General features: G+C 37.9%; 3 protein-coding genes across 7 annotated transcripts in view; all 3 read right to left on the reverse strand.

Annotated features, from left to right (window-relative positions):
• Positions 1-20414, reverse strand: part of LOC115983794 (putative disease resistance protein RGA3) — an 82472-nt gene that overhangs the window by 58538 nt on the left and 3520 nt on the right. For 3 of the 5 annotated variants that reach the window (XM_031106574.1, XM_031106572.1, XM_031106569.1), the window contains exon 2: positions 19675-20144. In XM_031106574.1, coding sequence (XP_030962434.1) covers positions 20120-20144 — 25 coding nt within the window. In that variant the 3' untranslated portion in view covers positions 19675-20119. Of the gene's footprint in view, positions 1-18955; positions 19115-19674; positions 20145-20414 lie in introns of those variants that run through there. The other 2 variants (XM_031106571.1, XM_031106573.1) reach the window with 2 other exon arrangements.
• The window catches only part of LOC115983804 (putative disease resistance protein RGA3), a 69503-nt gene that overhangs the window by 34622 nt on the left and 14467 nt on the right, over positions 1-20414 (reverse strand). The gene's annotated exons all lie outside the window — the stretch shown is intronic.
• LOC115984832 (putative disease resistance protein RGA4) lies at positions 15521-16621 on the reverse strand. The gene has a single exon (XM_031107830.1). The coding sequence runs from the start codon at positions 16619-16621 to the stop codon at positions 15521-15523; it is 1101 nt and encodes a 366-aa protein (XP_030963690.1).

Below are 20414 nucleotides of genomic sequence, written 5' to 3' on the forward strand. Positions count from 1 at the left end.
ATTTCCATATAGGAACCATCTCAGACTTTAGCCAAGCTAATGGGAAGTCCAGAAACAGCCTCAAAACATAATAAAATGGATCGAAGGTGACGTAGCTGATCTAAATCTACATAAAAAAAAGACCAGGGTATCATCTGCAAACAGCAGATGTGAAATATCCATAGCATCCCCACCAGTTGATGAAACCGAAAAACCATCTATGTGAACACCCTCCTTTGCTCTTAATATTATTCTACTAAATGCTTCCAATACCAAAACAAATAGCAAAGGTGAAAGAGGATCACCTTGATGCAGACCACGAGTACTAGGAAAGAATCCTTTAGGAGTACCATTAATAATGAATTAATGATAAGAGAATCTTAACTTAGGAATACAAAATTGAATCCAGCTTCTAATTTTCAATGGACGCAGAGTCACTTCAGTGGCAATAATTTACTAATCCCAATTCTTTGTACTTTTATGGTCTCCAAGGCAACAAACTTGTGGCAGATCTGCTTGTATTACTTATTTCTTTGTAGTTATTCCTTTTATACACTCCATGTAGTAGGATAGCACTTTTCTAATCAAATTTATTACTTCTTAGCAATAAGATCTGCTTGTATTGATTCTTTTCTATCATTTACTTTTTTGGGTACTTCTTTGGTTTTCTTTTAAATGTTCTCCTGTAATTTTTTTTTTCAAATTTGATTGTTGAAAAGATGTAGATGTGAAAAAAAGAAGAAATAAACCAATGTTTGCTTGTATATTTGATTCAAAAAACATTTGCAATTAGGTGATCTGATTGCTTGATGATTCCACACTTTAAGGCTAGTTTTATGTACAGATTAATTTTGAAATTGACATAAAAGCTGAGAGACTTTCAATTTTCTAAAAATTAAATTAGGTTAGTATGCTGTGTTGATCATGTTTAAATTATGTTGCTGGGGATTTGTTCTGATATTATAACATGAAACAAACTCCTATCATTAGCATAACTCCAATTCATTCTTATAAATTCGATAATAGTATTCTATTCCTATTTTTCTTTTTGTTATGTTATTTTACTTTCAATTTGAAAACCTCCTAGACCAGAAAAAGGGAATTCTAGTGCATGTTTATACAAGTTTTTGAGTTCAGTTAAGCGTTTGTTGATAACAACACTTTCTGAAGATGTTCTTTGTTCTGGAAGTCTCAAAGGCCAACTCAATGGAGCAATCACAAATCCTCTGCACTTGAAATTGTCAACATAAAACAAGTAATATAACTTTTTAAATCTTTCACGAACTATGCCATGAACTCATTGTTTTAATATAAGACCAACAAGTAACATAAACTTGGTTCTAGGGAGCATATAGTAGGACAAAGCTTTGGTCACCTATTCTTCCTTGATTAAATATTTCACCAAGTGCCAATATCACCTGTAAGGGGAAGCACAAGATTATCCAATAAGAACAACAATTAATAGGAGAATTCAGGTAAAAAAGAACTTCATCAGAATGGAAGTCAACCTGGTACATAATCTACCTCCCTAATCAGTACTCCATTGCTGGAAAATGCTTCTTTTTTCTTTTCTCTACATTAGTTTCGCAAAGTTATGGATCATCTTCATGCTTTTCACTTACTTCAAAGACTCATTGATACAGTGACCTTCATCCCAACTGCAAGAGAGAGAGTATTATTGGGAAACTGATACTATAAGATGACACTAATACTCCTACTATTGGCAGAATTCCAAATCTTGTATATATATGTAGGAATAATCAATATGTTCATATAAATTTGATCAAATTATTTTACCCCTATTTTTTTTTCTCTTCTTCATAATATTTCATTTTTGAACTTAAAATTTCCTAGACCAGACAAAGGGATTCAGTGCATGTGTAAAAAAAAAAAAATTTTGAGTTCAGGTAAGTGTACTGATAACAACACTTACTGAACAGGGTCTTTGTCGTGGAAGTCTCAAAAGCCATCTCAATGGAGCATCAAAAAAATTTCCCCACTTCTAAATCTGAAGCATCACAAAAGACGAAGAAAACCAAAAACCATCTATATGACCACCCTCCTCTATTCTTAACATTGGCCTACTAAATGCCTCAATTCCCAAAACAAACAGCATAGGTGAAAGAGGATCACCTTGCCTAAGGAGTACCATTAATAACGATAAGAAGATACAAAACTGAATCCAACCCCTAATTTTCAATGGACACAGTCACTTCATTTGCAATAATTTACCAAGCCAAATTCATTATATACTTTTATGTTCTCCAAGACAAAAAACTTGTGGCAGTTCTGCTTGTATCAATTCTTTCTTTGTAGCTATTCCTTTTTTGTATGCACTCCACGTACTAGGACGGCGTTTTTCTAATAAAATTTATTACTTATTAGCAATAAGATTTGCTTCTATTGATTCTATTATTTACATTTTTGGGTACTACTTTAGGTTCCTTTTAAATGTTCTCCTGTAAATTTTTTTTCTTTTTTTCATATTTGATTGTTGAAAAGATGCAGATGTTAAAAAGTTAAGAAATAAACCAATGTTTGCTTGTATATTTGATTCAGGAAGTATTTGCAATTAGGTGATCTGATTGCTTGCAGCTTGCACACTTTGAGGCTAGTTTTACGTACTGATTAATTTTGAAACTGACATAAAAGCTAAGAGACTTCAATTTTCTAGAAATTAAATTAGGTTAATATGCTGTGTTCATCATGTTTAAACTATACTGCTGGGGATTTGTTTCTTAACCTTTCGTTAATGAAGCTAAAAAACCCACAAAAAAGTAGAAATTTTCTCCAGAGCTGGGACATGTATTGTATTTGTCCTATCAAAGTTCACTTCTATTATTAATTGAATTTTTTTTGCGATTGAATTAAGTTTTCTTGTATATTGTGCAGTCTTCTGCAGTACAGTTGGGAGCAAATAATGCAGTATGGGCAATCGATTGATGATGGTGAAACTACCAGGTTCATATTCCTCATCTTCTTGGTTTGTACAAGTTTCTTCTTTCCAAAATTTTATCACATGAAAGCATATGACAATCTATAATGGGGCTTTGTATTCTCACTGCAATTGCATTTCCAAAGCCATTTCAAAGATTGGAGGATAAATAATGTCCCCAAGATAATGGTTTTTTGAACAGTCTATAACAAAAGTATTTACATCGTTCTAGGTGTCAAAAGTTGAAATTAGCCTATTTATGCTTTCTTAATGAAATTAGCCCATGTGATATAGACCATAATGGATAAGTTTCACCAATGGTCTAGGCTTCAAGTTAATCCAACCAAGTGCAAGATTTTTTACATGCAGAACAATATGCTATCATTTTTGTGATAAAATCATGCTCCCAATAAGATATTTAGGAGCACCTTGAACAATTGCACAAGTACTTGCTGAATGCAAAACTCTAAATGAGAAAATTTCAAAAAGAATAATTCCTTTTAATTGTCTTGAATATCCGTAACTTTTGAAGCATCTCTTTTTCTTTTAATTCTTTTTGGCCGTGGTCCATATTGTACTGAAGCACATAGAAATAAATCATTAACCTCTTCTAAGCACAACCACTCTAACTATGAGAGCAGAAAGTAGCTTGAGGAGGAAGTTGATGTTATTACTCCTATTTTCATTGTTTGCTTCAATACCTTCAGGCTAGCATTATAAAGAAACTTCTTTTTTACTCGGAATATGCAAAAGCTCCAGAAGGTGATGATTACAGAGCTTGCATTATCAAAGCTACTAAGAGCAAAGTAGGCAGAAACTTCACTCATACAATGAATGCCCTCTTTCTTCCTTTCAAGTGAAGTAGGAAGTAAATGTAATAGCAATAACACTGGTTCATGATAAGGGTCCTAGTCCATCAAAGATGAGTGAGTGGGTCAATGTCATGTTGTAATAGTTTGTACAAATTACAAAGGCATATAGCAAAGCTACTAGTAGATAGTCACTGTTTTATTTCATCATTGATCTATTATGATCAATCAGCCTTATGTTCAGAGGACAATGGCTAAAACTCATACTCCTGGCTCAAGAGATTGTTAAGAATCATAACAAAACCTCTTTGATCCCAAGATGTGCAATTGAAATAACCTCATGAAGGCACATGACAATCTATAATGTGTCAGGGGAATTAAACAGTCATTCCAATTGGTATTCCCGAACCCTTTTCAAAAATTGATGGTAGAGTGAATAGCTTCCCCTCGAATTATTGTTGCCTTAATGGTTTTTTGAGCAACTATTTTGAAGGGATTAAAATGGACTAAAGGACAATCCCATCCCTATTCTTGTTTATGTGAGTAATGGAAGTGTTTAATCGTTCTGGGTGTTTAATGCTAAATTTATCCTGTTATGCTTTGTTAATAACTATAATGGAGTTCATAGTTGCTAATTCTGAATCATGTTTAGGCCAAGGTTTACTTATGGTCCAAATTTCAAGCTAATCTGATTCAAGCATGCTAACCTCTCAATCAAATTATTTAGAAGTTCCTCTGATCATTGAAAGATCACTTAAAGAATGTAAAAAACTGATTGGGAAATTTTAAAAACTAATTCTATTAGTAACATTTGTTCATATATGGTATTGTAACAATTTGATTAGAAATAAGCAAGCTAGCAATAGAGCGAATTGGTTCCATGCATGTTCCAACATTATCAAGTCAAAAGAGATGCTTTAACAGCATTCTGGCATACGTACATGAGGTATAACTAAGGACACCCCAATCATAAGCAAATCCAGATAGCAAAAAAAGAACCCAATAAATTGATTGATACACCCAAAACATTACCTAGAGATGGACACCCAAATTATAAAATTGAAAGAAGAAATGAAATGTTCAATAAGTCGACTATGCAGCACACTACGCATGTACTCAACATTCCTGATGAAATGAATGAATAGATCTGTTAAAATGTCCTCATTTCTTTGGTGCAACCTTAATTGGAAGATGAGTGAGTGAGACTTATTGAAAGAGAAAAATAACCATATCACATCATTATAATGTGACCTTAACCATCTTTGATATATTGTGATAGTTGAATTAATGGCACACTGCACATCCATATAATGACTAATACTAATTAATAGTATCTCTCTAACAACTAATAAGAAAGGAGTTAGAGAAGCATGTTTTCTTCAGATCAAGAGTGAATATTCGACGGCGTTTTGCGTAGATCCAAACGAGAAATAGTTCATGAAGCCTATAGGGACTCGATTCGTGATGACCCCAAGATGACATTGGGCTCGCACGTAAAGAAGGCCCAAACAATATCATTTGTAGAGTGTGGGTTTGAAAGGCTAGGTCTCACCGGATGGTGGTTTGAGATGGCTTCAGTCAGTGAATCTCGTCCAAGGAGTTTGGTGAGCTTTGTGCTCTTCTTATTCTCCTTATTTCTGGGACACCATGGTTGGGAGGACTGGTTGTCCCCCACCCTCTTTTGGTGTACAAGTCTTCCTTCTTATATCTCTTTTCGGTCGATCCTGATCCTCCACTTGTTTATCAGGCAGGATCCTATTCGTATGTCTGTCCCATCAGCCGACTCCCCCTACTTTTTGTTAGTTGCTCTAACCGAAGTTACCCTAGTCAGGCGTCTTCTTTCATTAATATGGCTGGGACGTTTGTGGGGGCATTTAATGTAGTGGTGACGTAGTTACCTTGAACCACCCCCACTCCGCATCCCTACGTGGGTCCCATTCTACTCGCCTCTTCTTCTTGGTGCGTTTTGGGGGCCGCCTTCAACGTGATGTCGTTCTCCCCTCTGAAGACTTGGAATGTTAAGGAGCTCGGGAGCCAAAACCAAACGCCTGCTACCTATTGTACTGGACCTTCAACCAGGCATTCTACCCTTGTTGAATCGGAACCAACCACCACTGTATTACGCTCGAACAGTTGAGCGAGCTACTTCCGTACACAGATATAGATTCATTCTTCGTACCTGGCCCAACTTCACAACCCTTCGCGGGTTGGTCAGAAGTCAGTCTTGTTTGGTAAGACGGAATTGGACAAAGAAAAGAGAGTGCTCGACCGGAACACAGGGTCATCCTTGGCTGTGCCCCTAGTCTATTCGGCCTTTCCCTATTCGTCCTTGGCAAATTCCCTCCCTGGCATGGGCTCCGGGCCTTAGTAGAGCGTGGGCTGGGTCATAAGTTCTCTGGCCCCACAATAGCCCCTCAAGATCCTGTTATCCGGCTCCTCGGACGGATAGGAGGGTTTTGATGACATCAGACGTTTGTCAAAACTTATCAATCCTTATCATCTATCAGTTCCCGAGACTTTTCGTCTGCTTGAGACACGTTCCTGGAGCCTTTGGAAGGCGAAACATGTCCTCATTAAATGCAGGCGGCTCTGTGCTCCCCACGTTCAACAGCGTGATGGAGATCTAACGGTGGGAGTTTCCTGGCTTTTATGGGCAGGAAAATTTGTGCAGTTATTCTCAATGACAGGCATAAATGATTTTTGGAACCGATTTGCCTCTTCAGTTTTGCATTTAAGAATTCCAGCGCGTATATCCTGGGTTCCTCTGAACTTTCGTCTAAACTCAAGTCTATCTCCAACACAAAAAACCTGTCCGAGGCACCTTTCCTCTTTTCTGTAAGTTCCTTGCCTCCATTAACTCGTATTTTTTCTTTTCTGGGTTTATTTTGCTCTTATTCCCTTCCTTCTCTCGTCATTGGTTGAGTTTGTTTAATAACTCGTAGAAATGGTTAAACTAAGACTGAGGAAATTGGTTGATACTGAAGAGGCGATGAAAAAGTTCATCGCCGACTATAGGATTCCCCCTAACGTGGGTTTGAGGCACTGTAAGATGGAGGAGTGGCATGTTCTGAGAAATACAGGCGAGATGGTAATTCCTGTTCTCGCCTTCGTAGAAGAGGGTATGAGAATCCCCATGAGGCCGGTAATGAAGAATTACCTTAGGCATTTCCGGTTAGCTCCCACCCAGTGCGCCGCCAATATGTTTAGGATTCTGGGTTATGTGGATGCCCTAAATGAGAAAATGGGGTTAAGACTAACCCATCATGATGTGAATTAGTGCTATAATCTTCAAAAATTGAAAGGAAAAATTTACTACATGAAGACCAGAGACGAAATGGTTTGGCTAATTCAGTGCCTTCCTGACTCCAACAAGGGGTTAAACAAAGACTTTCTTATTGTATCTGGGGAATGGCACGACGACGTTCCATGCCCAATGGTGGAGGGAGAACCAGGTAGGGTATATAGAGAGCGGAAGGGTGCCGACCCTTTGTGCCATTTTAATTTAATGTGGTTCGATTACTAACCATATGTGTGTCTTTTTCTTGCAGACCCCAACGCTTTTCATCGGCACTTCCACCTAGTTAACCGGGTGAACTTGGAGACTGTTCTTCAAGCGGCAATTTTCGTAAATGACGAGGATGGTCAAGTCAGAGCCGCTCACAAAATATTAGGGTACGATCCCCTTCAGAAGTCATTTGCCAACCCCAGGCACGTGATCAGCGCCAGCCGTCCTCGGCTCCCAAAAATTACCATGGTTGAAACAGGATTTCTAATCTCCGAAGGATCTTCTGTCCCAAAGGGCATCCCGCTGGTGGACCTCTCCTCATCTCACCACGCAGCAGAGGACGAAGGAGAGTTAGATCAGTCAGAGGAGGGATTTGGAGTATTTGACCTAGGCAACCAATCCGAGGATCCTTCGGGTGATCTAGGTGACCCTGCCTTGTCCGAGGCGGAATTGTCATCAGTGGATGCATCTTCCCGAATCGAGATGGGACTTAAGAGGAAGCCCTCGACTAGCTTGCTCGATCTCCTCGAGAGTCAACCGGGGAAGGGTGCGTTGGGAACACCGCAATCCAGCGCTCTGTCTCTGCCACCTCAGCCCCAGGCCATCCAGACTAGGTTATCCTCCACTAAGTTGCAACCATACTCTCCCCGCACCAAACTTCCCGCTCCTCCTCGATCAGCTCTGCCTCCTCGACTGGATCCCACGGACTCAAAGAGAAAAAGGAGTCCCAAGGGTAAGGAACCCATGGACGGGGGAAAATCCCAATCTTCTCAAGAAAGGGATGAGGCCCCGCGTGTGAAACAATTAAAGATTAGGCACCAGAGCAAGGGTAAAGAAAGCGAGGCCCAATCTGCCCAAAGCAAAGGGAAAGGGATCGAAGTCCAATCTTTGCCAAGCGCCTGGCTCCCCGCCCCAATGCTCCATGGGGGGCCACTATTGGAAACCGCGTCCATGAGGGACCTCGGAGATGGCGAAGGCGGTTATGTGGCCGACGCATTAGGGAGAATTATGCTGCTTCCCACTGACATGGATGAGTTGAAGAAAATGAGGATGCAGGAGGTTTTCCTCAGTACGAAGAGGTACTTGGGAATGGTAAGGCTCTTGAAACCTAAAACTTTATTAACTCTTGCTCCCGGTTTGTCATTCACGATGTATTTACCTCACTTGACAGGCTCTTCAGGTCACATATAGAATGGAGGAGGAAGTTAACAAGCAGAGTAAGGCCACCGAGAATGAACGCTCCAAACGCATAGACGCCACGAGGACCCTCAAGGCTTCCAAGGACGACCTTGTAAAGGCTAAGGAGGACTCAAAGGTGGCTATCTGATAGAGGGACAGTGCCTCGGCGGGTTTAGAAGGCGCCCAAAGACAGGTCGAGGAACAGACAAAGCGTCTACTCAAAACCGAGGATCAGTTGTAGATAGCCAAGAGTCAGATCAATGATTTGAAGAAAAAACTGGCCATGGCAGAGAACACTAAAGGCGTGGCTGAGCATGCCCGGGACGAAGCCATGAGGGCTAAGCAAGAGGCGGAGTTTTCTAGAGACGAGGCCGAAGCTGCCAAAGACAAGGCCAAGGATGCTGGTTATGAGGCGGGTATGGCTGACACCCAGGCCTCCCTCAAAGCTCAAATTCCCGGAGTGTGCAGACTATATTGCTCCCAGGTTTGGGAAGAGGCCCTAAAACGAGCTGGGGTGGACGCTTCGTCTGACTTGTGGAACGCCGAGAGCATATTTTACCCTTTAGCCATCCGCAAAACTGCCCCATCCAATTCCGAGGCCGTGCGCGACCCAGAGGAGGCCAGTGCTGCTCGGTCAGAGGCTGCTCAGATCATCGTCCCCTCCAGCGAGTCGACCGATGGGGGAGAGCCTCTTGATGCGACGAAAGCACCTGGAGGTTTGAATTCCGATATGCCCAAGGAAGGTGCCGAGCCGACTGTCAGTGCTCAGATTCCTAGTGCCGAAGAGCTAGCCATCCTTGCCCGGCCCCTGTAGGCGATTCCCCTTGCTGAGGTCCCCGAGAGCACCGACACTAATCCCGCTCAGCCTCCCCCAGAAAGGACTGTCCTCCAAGGTATTGAAGATAGCTCTGTTCTGCCCTCCCTGGATGTGGCCGACACAGAATTGAAGGAGTAGAAACCCCGGCCAGCCTTCACATCTATTTTTAGTTTAATGATTGCATAGTTTCTCTTTTATTTAGAAAACTTTATAATTTGTTTGTAGTTGAACCTGTTGAACACGTATATGAAATTCTCTTGTTACTTTTCCCTTTTGATTATATGCCATTTGCCTCGCCGATACTTACTATTGTTATGAACCTGGTGATTTTTGGACTAGCTATTTCAATAAGTATAAATAGTTATGCATATAATATATTTGGAACCATGTTTCTGAATGCTAGCTCACCCGCACCCATAGTGCATTGAACTCATGTCTGAACCTCCTTCAGTGGAGATATAGGCATTGTCCGAGATGTTCCGTGCATCGTTGGGACCAACTTGGTATTCAGACTTCCTTTGTATGGGGGGGGGGGGGATTAGCCCCTTGAGGGATTAGCCCCTCAACCAATAAGTGAGACATTGATCCACCGTGGAAAGCCCCTAGAACCGTCCGCGTTACCAACGCTTCTAAGCGCAGCCCCTAGTGGAACTCTATGTTAGGACACGCTAGTGGGCTGTTGGAAGTAATAGGAGGACTTCTCGCTCCACCGCCTGAGCCAACGCACAAGCCTTCCCCACAGATGGCGCCAATTGTAGGGACTCGATTCGTGACGACCCCAAGATGACATTGGGCTCGCACGTAAAGAGGGCCCAAACAATATCATTTGTAGAGCGTGGGTTTGAAAGGCTAGGCCTTGGTCATCGGACGGTGGTTTGAGATGGCTCCGGTCAGTGAATCTCGTCCAAGGAGTCTGGTGAGTTTTGTGCTCTTCTTATTCTCCTTATTTCTAGGACACCATGGTTGGGAGGACTGGTTGTCCCCCACCCTCTTTTGGTGTACAAGTCTTCCTTCTGATATCTCTTTTCGGTCGATCCTGACCCTCCCCCTGTTTATCAGGCAGGATCCTATTCATATGTCTGTCCCATCAGCCGCCTCCCTCTACTTTTTGTTAGTTGCTCTAACCGAAGCTACCCTGGTCAGGCGTCTTCTTTCATTAATATGGTTGGGATGTTTGTGGGCGCATTTAATGTAGTGATGTACAATTCTTCCTTCTGATATCTCTTTTCGGTCGATCCTGACCCTCCACCTGTTTATCAGGCAGGATCCTATTCGTATGTCTGTCCCATCAGCCGCCTCCCTCTACTTTTTGTTAGTTGCTCTAACCGAAACTACCCTGGTCAGGCGTCTTCTTTCATTAATATGGCTGGGACGTTTGTGGGCACATTTAATGTAGTGGTGACGTAGTTACCTTGAACCACCCCCACTCTGCATCCCTACGTGGGTCCCATTCTACTCGCCTCTTCTTTTGGGTGCGTTTTGGGGGCCGCTTTCAACGTGATGTTGTTCTCCCCTCTGAAGACTTGGAATGCCGAGGACAGGGTCATCCTCAGCTGTGCTCCTAGGCTATGCGGCCTTTCCCTATTCGTTCTCGACAAATTCCCTCCCTGGCACGGGCTCCGGGCCTTAGTAGAGCGTGGGCCGAGTCATAAGTTCTCTGGCCCCACAAACCCTATTTATCTTTATTTAGTTTTAGGAGTTGAGTAGCTAGGTAAGTGAAAAGGGGGGCCTAGCCTATCTGTTTGTGAGAGCAATGGGGCCCAATGGGCTGGTGTCGTTGTGTTCTATAGGCTTTGAAAGAGTGGTGATTTGATGAGACCATCTACATTGCCTTGTTGTGCACCCAACTTTTCTCTCTCTTCTTCTTTTTTTTATTTTTATTTTTAATTTTTAATATTTTTATAAAGGTATACGGTTACACCCAAATTTATGCTCTTTCCATCCCTTTTACCCAAAGAAAAACCTTGCAAATAATTCTTAATTTGAGTAGAACAAATTCAATCCAATCAAACTTTGAATTTGTGAATGTATGGAAAAAAAAAAGTTACACTTGCTCTTCTGACTTTAAATAGTTAGTCTTTCGCACTAACATGTGAGGAAATAAAAAATATTTTATTTTAATAAACGTTTGTTGAGAACTTTTATAACCACCAAAATACAACACACTAAGCTAAATTCTCTAAGTTGCCTGGTCATGTCCTCCCTTCACACTTCTACCAAATTTGCTATAATTTTGCAATTATTAAAAAGCAACCATATATGTCATATTTCATCAACTCAAGCTTTGACACAACAATACAAATTATTAACCACTGCCACTTCTAGGTGAGTTGGTACCCAGTTATGTAAGTAACCTATTACTTGGGTTCGAGCTCCCGCATTTACCTAGCCAAAAAAAAAAAAAAAAATACAAATTATTAGAATAAAATAACAAACGAAGGAATTTACCATTGAGTCCATGACTGTACTTGCCTTAATTTCAGGGACATAAAGTTCTGAATAGGGTCCAAATTTTAAGCCAGGTTTGTCCTTGCCTTACGTGAGAAGTCAAATGATTGAGAACAAAACCTCAAAAACAGGAACAAATGAATTGGTGTTCAATTCTGCATAAAAAAGACAAACCAAAAGTTCTTAAACTTGAGTATAGCTATGAAATTAACAACCTATTATTCAAAAAGTGGGCCGCAAAGTAAGCAAAATGAGGGATCTTCAAGTCTTAGTTAGTATTCAATTTATAAAATAATTAATTAGTAATTTTATTTTCAGTAATATAAAAAAATTCAATCCAACCTATCCAGGGTCGGCCCAAGCATTTCGGAGGCCTAAGGCGAAATCTTCAAATCGGGCCTTTATGTTATCGCTTAAATAATATTTTACTAGCATTTTATATAAGAGTTTTTTTAAAATCCATTCTTTTTTACTTTCTAATATGATTTTTTTTAAGAAAATGTAAAGTTATAACAAATTTTACTACAAACGGGTGATGTAATAAATATGATCAATAACAAGAGGTTTACAAAAATACTAGAAATATTATAAAATTTACAACATGAAAATTACAAAAATATATCACCAATCACAAATATTCATTCAAAAATGCATTCAATAGTTTTGTTAAAATCTATCTATCATATTCATTGTTAAATCAAATTATGAAAGTTATGGAAACCCTCACGTATCTTTGGTGCATTGATCACTCTACAAATATAAGTTCTTGTGGGATGTAGGAGGGCAATAGCCGAGATTTAAGTCTCTAGAAGAGAGTTTTGCACACATATACAATTATATTAGGTTAGAGTAAAATTTTTATCTTGTATAAAAATAATTAAATAAATAAAAGTTATGTAGTAAAATTTATAGTATTTTTAACATTTTCCTATTTGAATTACTTGTGATTAGTAACACGTCTATTTGTAAGACGTATTTATTTAAATTTGTCTCTATCTTTAGCATTACTTAATTCTTTGAGCCTTCTTAATAATGAAAAAAAATTTAAATTAAAATATTTTAATATCTCCCAAAAATATTTATATAAAAATAAATAAAATAATTTGCCCCCAAATTTGGGGCCTTCTCTAGTAAGGGGCCCTAGGCAATGGCCTAATTGGCCTAAGCCTAGGGCCGGCCCTGAACCTATCCATGAATTTTTACCTATTCTCTAGTACTTGGATACAAAGTATTATTTAAACATAATGGTAGTGTTATGAATCATCTGTTTTAGGGCAAGAACCAAAAAATAAAGTACATGAAGTGTGCATTAAAAAAATTAGAACTTTCTGTTTCTTGGAGGACAACGATGACAAGGAACAATAAAATAAAAAATAAAAATGAAGTATAGGATTTTTCCTTTTGAAATACTTGGAGATGAAAGGAAGGTTGTAAGCGGCTGTTGGAGGTAGAGAATGAGCCCAAAATCACTAGGAAACCAAACAATTTACTACTGGGTGATGCTCTGGGCATTAAAAATCTAACATATAAAAAACAGATTAAGAAGAAAGAAAATTGAAAGCACCAAAGGTTTTGTTTAGAATGTTTAACATCTATTTAGAAGTATTTAATTATTAGAAGATAGGAAATTTACAGCTCAGATAAATATTATCTCTAGATTTGTGAATGTCTTTGTTTTGCTTTTGATTAAAACAAAGTCTCAAAAAACAAATCTAAGAAAAGAAAGAATTCATTCGGCAATTATCCCATCAAAAAAAGTACTTGATTTTTAATTTGGGATTATAAGATAGATGCGTACCTGAAAAAATTGTTTCTTCCTGCTGGTTCTCATAATCCAAAATCACACGTGGGACATGAGCAATGATGGACCAATCTTCACCTATTTGCCTCTTGTATCTTTGCCGTAAGAGGGGACAATCAGTAAGTTTCAACTCTGTTAAAGAGGTGAGACTACGAATCCCTTGAGGAAGTGATGTTAGCTTGGCACATTCCCAAAATGTAAGGAATTGTAGTGATGTGAGGTTGGCTATCCAAGGGCGAAATATGAGTCCATCACATTTGTAAATTTCGAGTTTTCGAAGAGAAACGAGGTTTTGCAGCCACTCCTCTGGAAGAGATTCTAAATTGTTGACCGAATATAACTTCAAATATTGTAATTGAGAGAGAGGAAAGTAGCATGAGGAGGAGGTTGATGTGGTTGCTCCCATTTTCATTGTTTGCTCCAATACCTTCCAACTAGCGATACGCAATACCAACTCTTCTTTCAAATATGGAAACGGGGGCATGGAAGTCAAGTTAAGGCATCCGAGAATCTGTAATTTAGAAAGGCAAGGAGGAAATGATGGAAGTAAGAGATGGTGTGGCTCATTAACATCATCATCTGAATTCCTCCACCATCCTTTCAGATTCGGGCATTTGTCTAATATGAGAGAAGATAATGATGGGAAGAATGGTGTTTTTGAAGAAGAAGAAGAGGAACCACCCAACACGTTACTAGTAATGTCTTCATCTGATATGTATTCAAGTGCGGCTTTCGTATTTAAAATATAGACAAACTTGAGAAAAGGGAGTTGATTTAACGCTGGGAGGTGCTGCAATCTATTATTACTAGATAATCTCAAATGGACAACGATTTAAGATTTGGATGTGGTTGGAGGCCTTCTAGTGATATTTCATCATAACATTCGCTTTCTCCATCATCCCACTCCCACCATAAAAGAAGCTCTTCAAGATGTTGTTTCTCCTTCATATTTGTGGCTTTACATTCCAGCATGTCATCCTCTCCATGTCCCAATTTTTCAATCCATAGGCTTCCTCCCAAATTGCTCAGCTCCTTCAATTCACTTAGCCCACCACCAAACCTAGCTTGTTTTTTCTTGCACCAACTATAAGAGCTTGCCTCGAAACCTCCTTTCTTCAAGACAAACCGTGTTAGTATCTCAAGAGAAGTAAGATGTCCAAGTCCAAGGGGCATATGAGTCAATTTGGTGCAATTAGTATCTAGATGCCTAAGATTGACCAACTTCTTAATGCCCTGGGGTAATTCTTTAAGTGAGTCACAGCCACTAAGTTTTAGTGTCTGCAAATTTAGCAACTTGGTAATCGAATTAGGGAGAAATTCAATATTTTTATTTTTGAAAAGATCAAGATATCTTAAATGTTTCAATTCCCCAATTGAATGTGACACCAAACTTAGATCTAATTTACTCAAATCCAATGTGCGCAAATAATTGAGATTTGAAATGAGCACATCACAAGTAAACTTACCCAACTCTATCCCCACACTAAGTGCAAGAACTGTTCGTATTCTCATTCCTTTAACCATGAGAATTGGAAGTTCTTTTGATGAATCCTCTAGATTACTCAACAAATCCTTAAGATCAAATGATACATGACGAACCTTTTCACCAATATTTTCCTTACTTGAAGTTAACATAGTACTTTCCGTCCCAGCCACAAGAGTTGCAAGATCATGCATGAGATCGTGCATTTTGCAACACGCTATATTGCCCAATTCATCTTTTTTTACATCTTGAAAAAAGGATCTCCAAAGTAATTCCATAAAGTACTCTTGACTGACGTCCTTAACACGTTGCTTTCGATTTGATAGCTTAATAAAACCCTGCGCTGCCCAAAGATGAATCAATGTCTACATCAATCACATAATCTTTTGGAAACAATCTACAATAAGCAAAGCATTGCTTTAAGTACGAAGGTAGATCATCATAACTCAAGTGTTGATGAAATATCATTTTCTTCTTCTTGAGTTATTTTTGAGAGTTCATAACTTTTAAAGGATCTCCACTCATTTTCAGAAGCTTTGGTGCGTAGCAAGCTTGCTATAGTCCTTATGGTAAGAGGTACCCATCACACTTCCCCATAATCTCCTTTCCCAAACTTATAAAGGCTTCGTTCTCTGGTAGTTGACCTTGTTCAAATGCCATTTTTACAAACAAACTCCAAGCCTTCTCTTCAGGTAGGCCTCTTAGAGCATGCCATGAAACTGCCCCTATTATCCTCGCTACACTTTCTGAGCGTGTGGTCACTATTATTCTACTTCCTCTTGCACCAACCATGAGCAAATTTCTCAAGAGAAGCCATTTATTATTTTCCTCATTCCACAAATCATCCAAGACAAGCAAGTATTTTTTCCCATTAATTTTTTCTCGAAGCTGATTTTGCAACAGCTGTAGGCTTTCTTCATGCTTCTCTTTTGTTAATTGTTTTAAAATTTCTTTAACAATTTGTTGTGCGTCAAAGGTATCAGAGACACAAATCCAAAGTTTAAGCTCAAAATATTTTTTGACAGTTTCATCATTGTATACCAATTGAGCTAGTGTTGTCTTGCCCAATCCTCCAATACCAACAATTGGAATGATAGAAATATTCTCTACAACATTGTCATTGAAAAGACATTTTATAATCGCTTTCTTATCATTCTCTCTCCCAACAATTTCATCTTCCAGTACAAAAGAATAAGTTTCTCTGCCCCTATTCATGATTTGTGGCTCAATCGAGCTTTGAATAAAGTGGAAATCATCCTTATCTTTTGCAATGAAATTTAGTCTCTCCCTAATTGCCTTTATTTCATGACCCATCTTAAGACTAAAAGCAAACTGGTTTGAACTTGAAAAGAAAATGCGTACCTCCTTTGTCATTTTGTTTCCACTCATCACCTTGTGCCGCAAAACTTCAGTGGAGATAGAATCCAGTAAGTCATCTGCGTCATGGAGGACATCTTTGAGCTTTCTGAGCCAATCTTTGATCAGATGGCTATGAGAACTCTGCTTTTCTGCATCTAGAATCACAGCTTGGACTGTGGAGACAGTGTTCTTTAGATTTTCTATCTCAATCTTAACACCAAAGGCCAGTTTGACCTCTGGGAGAGTGATGGAACCCAGCAGTTCAAGGACTTTTCCTGCAAGTTGGAACAAAGCTCCATCCACCATTTTTTTTTTCCTTTAAGGAATATTAGATGGGTTTGTGGATTAGTGAAGGCGATGAATGGTAGTTGTTGTTGTGTCCAGCTTTGAAAAATTTCATCAATGTTTAAATTAACTATACATGTTCTTTCCACAAAGGCAGCTAACTATGTTTGTTTAAATAAACGACAATTGAAAGAAACAGCTAACTATGTATTTTTTTTAATAGCCGCCAACGTAGAAAATGAGAAGTCTTTAAAGTAAAACACTGTTATAGTCTTTTATTATTTTATATATATATTTTTTGAGAATGCTGTTATAGTCTTATAGATACTAAACTATTAAAGTTTTTCCCATAAAAAAAAATAAATAAATAAAGTTTTGTCACTGGTTTTTAATAATTCAAAGGTTTTAAATAATTTAATGAAAAAACATCATGTTATAATTTTCAAGAAGGTGATTTGCACCTATATTCTGAGAATGACTAATGATTACATATTTTACACGTCGGTGAATTGGAAATGGGTTTGCTGGTTGTATTTAATGGATCTATTAAGTTAGTGATATATAAAATTTTAAACTAAATTACAAATTATATCCTCTAAGATTGATTTGTGTTTATTAGTTTCATCCTTCCCCCAAATCGTTTGTCACCATCATCATTTTCTCATTAGAAAATTGTAAATATATCTATAAAATAAGCTAAAACAAAAAACATTTACTACCCTTTTCAACTCTCTCTCTCTCTATATATATATACACACACACACAAAGAACACATTTGTTTGATGGAATTAGTAGGAATGTGCATGGCTTCAGGGTTGGGCATTTTTCAACACAGACCAACCTCATTGGCTTGAATTTTTTTTTTTTTTTTTTTTTTTTTTTTTTTTTTTTTTACCTAACCCAACCCATAATAGCTCTAAAACCAATCTAACCCAAAAGGGTCATCTTAGGTTGGGTTAAGTCATTAGTTTGGGATAATTTTGTTATGCCTAATAAATAATTAGGTTTCATTTAACTATATAAGCTCATTAATAAATAAATTATTACAATTTACACAATTGAACCTAATATTTCGATTTTGTCAAAATTATACAGTAAAATACTATCAAAAGTATTATAGTTTAGTCACATTGTTTGGTTTCCTATATAAGCATAGCCCCTTTCCCAATTTTTGAAACAAGTAAATTATGATAATTTGGTAAATACTTAACAAAATGATCAAATTGTAATATTTTTAAAACTATATTATATGCATATATGATATATGCACCTAAATTTTAGAGTTTAATTTGAAAATAATATTATTGTTTGAAATGTATTATACTATTATGTAATTATCCTTATATTTTATTATTTATATACAAATATTCATGAAGATTAATAAAATCTTTTTATCTCTTTTGAAAGGCAATAATAATGTTTTTTTTTCCTCTTTCCAATTAAAACTGTTGCTTTTTTATTCTTTTTTCAACATTTTTCCCTTTAATTTTATAGGTTTTGAACCTTTAAACATATTGATAGAATTTATTTCTAGAGAATTCCCACACCACATAAAAAATAACACCAAATATTGACTTGTATAGAAAACACCCAATGTGATGCCCCAATTTGATAGTGTGGGAGGACTTTCATCTCGGCCCCCAATCAGGTATTGTTCGCTTTTAGATGGGCAAGGATCGACTTACGTTCCATCCGCACGAATTTGCTCAATCCCACATCGGGGAGAAACGCCTTCCACTCTTGCCTTATAAGCCTTTGGCCTAAGGAATGGTGTACTGTAGTGGTACACTCATCCTTAGGCCAAAGGCTTATAAGGCATGAGTGGGGGGCATCTAGATGGGCAAGGATCGACTTACGTTCCATCCGCACGAATTTGCTCAATCCCACATCGGGGAGAAACGTCTCCCACCCTTGCCTTATAAGCCTTTGGCCTAAGGAATGGTGTACTGAAGTGGTACACTCATCCTTAGGCCAAAGGCTTATAAGGCATGAGTGGGGGGCATCTCTCCCCGATGTGGGATTGAGCAAATTTATGCAAGTGGGACGTAGGTTGATCATTGCCTATCTCAAAGTGAACAATACCTGATTGGGGGCCGAAACGAAAGTCCTCCCACAGATAGGTTGTGTAATAAGTCTCACATCGGGCATATACTAGGTTGAACTAGGTTTTATTAACAATTACATAGAGCTTCAATTATGACTAGTCATTTTAAGGTATAACGCAGATGTGGCTAGCGCTTTTTCTTGAGTCATTACAGATGATATCAAAACCAAGCCCTAGTTGGAAGTGTGGGCCCCACACACAAGAACGCGTGTGCTTGGAAGGGGATGACCAATCCACATCATTATGTGATATTCTTTGTAATAGTTCAAAACTAGACTTAATAGAAAATTTGCGATATATGTATACTTAATGTTTAATACAAAATTGCTCTATGTATACTTAATGTTGTATAATTTCCTTTTGATGGCCATCCAATGGTGAACTTCACAGCCATATTATGGCTTTTATCCCTGACAAAGAATAAGAAATGAGTTAGAGAAACATGTTATCTTCAAATATCTACGTATATGGTCATGAATGGAAACAATGGATTTTGTAATAATAATAATAATAATATGAAGAGAGTCCAATATACAAATACTAAATATTTAAAAATGTAGAGAACTGTTCATTTTAACACAAAGAGACATGTTGTGTGCTTAATGGAACCGTCATCATCTTAGAGGAAAAAATACTTTAAATATCATATTATGTACTAATCAATATCCGCTAAATGGTTTCGTTTTACTCAAATAATGGTTGTCCAAAATTAAAGCAATCGGTCTGCAAAAGAACAGAGGCTCTAAGTATCTTCCCTACAATGCAATAGTCTAACAACAAGGAAAACAATTGAAGAACAAGAATCTATTTTGTCTTATGTCCATCAGAAATAGATTCATGAGAGATATATTGTATTTAATTCACTATCTAAATGATTATAGGAAGATTGTTGATATTGGTTCCTACATAATCTTTTGGCAATTAGCACAAAAATGATAAGAATAATTAAATGGCCAGAATTTTCTTTTACCTCTGCATCACTTTGCAGCAAATTACTCCACTTTTGGGACATTTAATCAAACTGCTTCTCTTTGGCCTAAAAACTTTATACACTTCATCCACCATCACACCATCCTCCATACTCAGTGTGTGCTGGCTCCCTCTGCATTGTTGCCCAATTTTCGTAGAGACAGCACAACCAAATGTTAAGAACCAGCCACATAAAAAATGAAGCATCAGAGACCGCACACAATGGAAGTTATGAAGCATCCACCATAAAATGGAACATTTCAGCACAAGAACAAATTTTTTGTCGTTGTGTTTGCCAAAGAAAGAACATGGAACTTTTCTTTTTGGCCAGAAAACAATATATATGAAGCTAAGCACAATAAAATCATGAGAATATTTTACCTCTGATGCATTTGGAGATGAGGTAGAGGCTGCAGCAGTAGAAGGTGCAACTAGGTCCAAAAGATTCAACCATTTGAAAATAAAAAGTTCCTACAGTCATGTTTAAGCATTAGCAACCTGACTTATAAAATTCAGTCCAATCTACCTTTGAAATTGTGCATGTACGAACAAATTGTACTCATTCAATCACTCTCTTTCTTATTTGACTATTAAAGTAAGTCTTCACACCAACATGTAGATTCATAAAATAATAAAAAAAGTATTTAACAGAAATATGTTTGAAACTTTTATAAATGAATGAATTTAAATATCCTTTTTCTTCTAGTATTTTGAAGAAATCATGTATCTAATTAAAGTTTT

Source organism: Quercus lobata, chromosome 4 (assembly GCF_001633185.2).
Source record: "Quercus lobata isolate SW786 chromosome 4, ValleyOak3.0 Primary Assembly, whole genome shotgun sequence".
In the NCBI taxonomy this organism is placed as follows: domain Eukaryota; kingdom Viridiplantae; phylum Streptophyta; class Magnoliopsida; order Fagales; family Fagaceae; genus Quercus; species Quercus lobata.

What these genes read in the sequence shown, in the direction of transcription:
- LOC115984832 (XM_031107830.1), bottom strand. Translation starts at nt 16,621, where the DNA reads ATGGTGGATGGAGCTTTGTTCCAACTTGCAGGAAAAGTCCTTGAACTG.